Source organism: Octodon degus, unplaced genomic scaffold (genome assembly GCF_000260255.1).
Source record: "Octodon degus isolate 3935 unplaced genomic scaffold, OctDeg1.0 scaffold00300, whole genome shotgun sequence".
Lineage (NCBI taxonomy): Eukaryota > Metazoa > Chordata > Mammalia > Rodentia > Octodontidae > Octodon > Octodon degus.
In genome coordinates this window covers 400,318-404,012 of record NW_004524876.1, presented here as the reverse complement: position 1 = coordinate 404,012, position 3,695 = coordinate 400,318, and the positions used below count along the sequence as shown (strand labels likewise).

The window sequence follows — 3,695 nt, the reverse complement described above, 5'->3', positions numbered from 1 at the left end:
AGACTTTAATCCTAAAGTATATTCAGTACTCTAAAATTTGGGAAGAATTGATATAAATAAATAGTGTATACTTATGTAAGTCAGTTTTTTATCACTCCAACAAAAGAAAAGTTTTCTCTGAACTCATTAGGAAATTATTATACATTTTATATATCTTTATATAAAAAATTACAAGTAGCAAGCATAGGACACAAAGAAATGGAAGAGTAACAGCAGTATTTGAGAATGCATGCTTTGTACAATGTATCTAATAAAGAGGAAAATTCCCCAACTCAAATATCCAGTACTGACATGCAGGGTATTTTCTCAAACTGTCAATTCAGTCATACTGCTAAGTGCTTAATCAAGAACATGTCTATTGTAAGGTACGTCTGAATGGTAAAATACCTGATTTCAAAGTGACTTCTGAAACTCAGTAGTGTCCTTTGATACAAAATGAAAAGGAAGTCCTGGGTATACAGGGAAGACCGAAAAATATTTTTCTTATTGCCATCTAGTAATTTGACTCATTTTTCACTGCATTTAATAATAATGAAACAATAAATATACGTCGTCCATAAAACTGCTAGCTGGTGTTTCCATGGTCCACATTTTCACTTTTCACTGTAGCATGTTCAAAATCACTCAGGAACGCACTATTCTCAAGCAGTCTATATAATGAAAACAATGTATATGTAACATAAGGTTCATCTAAAGTTGTGGGTTTTTTTCACATATCACACAATGTACAATTATATAACAGACATAAACAACATAAAACAAAAGTGAAACTGACAATAAAAATAAAGTTGGGGTAGTCTTAATCAGGAACTAATTTCTTCTTCAAGTTTCCAGTAAATCTCAAAATGTATTTAAAAACTAAGGAGCACTTGGTGGCCAGCAACCAAATTACAAAATGAATATATCATTGTGCAGCGGGGATGTCTTGCCGGAGAAGTAACAAATGTCTGCAATTCTTAAGTTTGGATAAAGGCAGTGGAATGAATTTAGAAATATGTCCACTTTTCACAATTCACTATAGAATTTCCTTTCCACAGTCCCCATGTTTGTATAAATAGTTCTTCTCTGAAAATAGAACACAGTTAAAACATTTTCTTCCAATGAGAAATGCATACAAATACACTAAATTTTCAAGGTAAGATAGAGCACAGAAGTATATTCCCTAATTCCAGAATAATTGACAGGGTTGAAGAGTTTAGAAGAGATGAGATGTTAAGCAAATTTAATTTGAAACAGACTAATATAGACATAGAATATCAAATACAAAAAGAAAAACCCCATGTTACTTGGTAACAAAACAGATGTATAGACATAACTGGGCATAATGGAACCTCCTACAAGCTGCCTTTAATTTTGATGAGGTAAGCTACATACTCATGCAAAAATAAGTGTGAAAATATAAGGACTATCAATTACTTATTTTTAAGTTTCGAAGAGAATGTCACCAAATTATCATAAATTACCACTTTAATTTATTCACTTTTATTATATTAGGAATGAAAATTCTATTTTTTGTAAGATTTTGGTTTCTTGTGGGATTTATTTTATGAGATCATGTGTTCATTACTTTTAGCATCATTATCTTAAATACACAAAACATAGTTTATTAAAATATATATTTTTCTGCTATTAAAAAAATCTTTATTACTTTTGTAAATGTCTCACTTTGGGCAAAGTAAGGGCTATGATGCTCATAAGGATTGGGAGTAAGACCTGTATGGAGAAGGGGAAGGGGTTGCTTAGCCTATGAACCCCAGGCTCCCCCACATCTGCCGAGGCTGGCTCCCCACTGGCAGAGATAACAGATAAATAAGCAAATCAGGACAGCTAGATGACGGAGGGTTCTGGAGACAAAGTGATACATGTGGCACCGCCAACAATAAAGGTCCCACAGTGATAATGCCACAAGATTTGTGGCACCAGCCCCCAGCATGGCTAAGGAACACACCATGTCTTCCCAGTTTCCCAGTTTCCCAGTTTCCCTAGGCTGCAAGGCTCAGCTGGCAAGTGGGACAGTCACAGGGGAGGTCCATGCTGGGATAGCACTGGGATGCCCAATTGACAAAATACCATACCTCTAGGAAGCCCTTTCAGCTAGGCCTGCTTTGGGTTGGCTCCTTCTATCTTTTGCCCCTTTCACTGGGTTGGCATCCAGGCACTTTGGAAGCCACAGGACTGCCAGCTAGGCCTCTATTCCCCTCACGACCACCTAGTCCCTGGAGCCCTTGCCAGTCTGGTAGCCCACCTTGTCCAGGTTTGTCTGTGCCTCTGAGGAACAAACCTCCTACTGTGATCTTCACTAGAAGTTCAAAGTGTCTAACACACCCAAATACAGATAGACAAGACGGGCCAGCCAGGCTTCCCACCACAGAATTGATGGCACTTCCCAAAAGGCCTTTGCCTGTTCTTAGGTCCTCTGTGTTCCTGCTAAGCAGATGTGGGACATTACCTAGATGAATTTCAGTGGCTTCAGATTCCACAGATTGCTGGCACTTGGGCTGGGTCTTTGCAAAGAGCAGAAAGCAAACATGGACCTTCCCAATCCCCCGCTCTATGGAAGACAAGGCTCCCCACGGGACACTTCAGCAGGTCCAGGCCCTGAACTTGACAATATTTTAGTACAATCTTAATGCTGAGAATGTTAACATATATTTTAAAGTTAACACATATAATACATGCTAACATATTTTTATGTATGGTAAAACTCATCCTCCATTAGTGCTGGACTTTTATATGTCTAATTATGAAATTTCATGAAACATACATCTTGATAAATAATGAATAAATGTCACATACCCTAAAACAAAACTACAAGACAATTGCAACAAAACAAAACAAAACAGAACACAACAGAGCACAACAAAGTGGGAGAAGGACCAAGGACATTTGCTTACCTTGAATTTTCTTTTTAGACCCTAGTTGTGTTGTATTCAGATTCGTGTTTGCTTAGAGACCCAATGAGGCAGAACCTGGAATGTTATGGCTATTTCATTCAACCAAGTCGTATTTGGGTAAAATACAAAATACACTTACAAATATTTACTTAAAAGCATTTCTAAAACTTATAAAACAACGGAAATAGCTGTTTGCCATCAACATGCAAAACATTAAATCTACTATAATATTTTAGAGTGTGAGAATGTACAAAAAATGGGGAAACTATGAACATTTATAAAATAAATTAAATGCTAGTAAACATGCAAAAACATAAAAGTAAGTAGATCATGCAGACACTTAGGTTTTTTTTCTAATTCTAAATTATCTGTCTTCAAAATTTTGTTCATTTTAGGGCCAATAATACAATACAGAAGTTGCTGTGTACCTCTAAAGAAGAAAATAAAATATTCCTACTTTCTAGATTTAAATCAGTGTCATACTAAAACATGCTATCATGTGTAATTTGTAATGGATTCTGTGATGTATAAAAGAAAACAATTTTCATTTTTGTATAAAAAGAAATATTTTATATTGAAAGAATGTTATATTTGTATCAAAACTGTCCAACAAGATAGACTGGACATCTGAGTAAGATAATTTTTTCCAAATTTCATTTTCTATCTTAAAATATTTAAATATTGATAGGAACAACTATGTAGAAAAGTTAGCAATTGAAATCTGTATTATAAATTGAAAGTTACAACAAATATTTGTGTACATGTATAAAAATAGAATTTTTGATCTACGTGTGTATATGC

The 3,695-nt window shown here is 35.0% G+C and overlaps 1 protein-coding gene across 1 annotated transcript in view; it reads right to left on the bottom strand.

Annotated features, from left to right (window-relative positions):
• Positions 1-704: 704 nt before the first annotated feature.
• The window catches only part of Neto1 (neuropilin and tolloid like 1), a 116,555-nt gene continuing 113,564 nt past the window's right edge, over positions 705-3,695 (bottom strand). Inside the window, exons 10-11 of the mRNA XM_004647309.3 lie at positions 2,895-2,969; positions 705-1,065 (exon numbers count right to left, since the gene is read on the bottom strand). Coding sequence (XP_004647366.1) covers positions 2,909-2,969 — 61 coding nt within the window. The 3' untranslated portion in view covers positions 705-1,065; positions 2,895-2,908. The remainder of the gene's footprint in view (positions 1,066-2,894; positions 2,970-3,695) is intronic.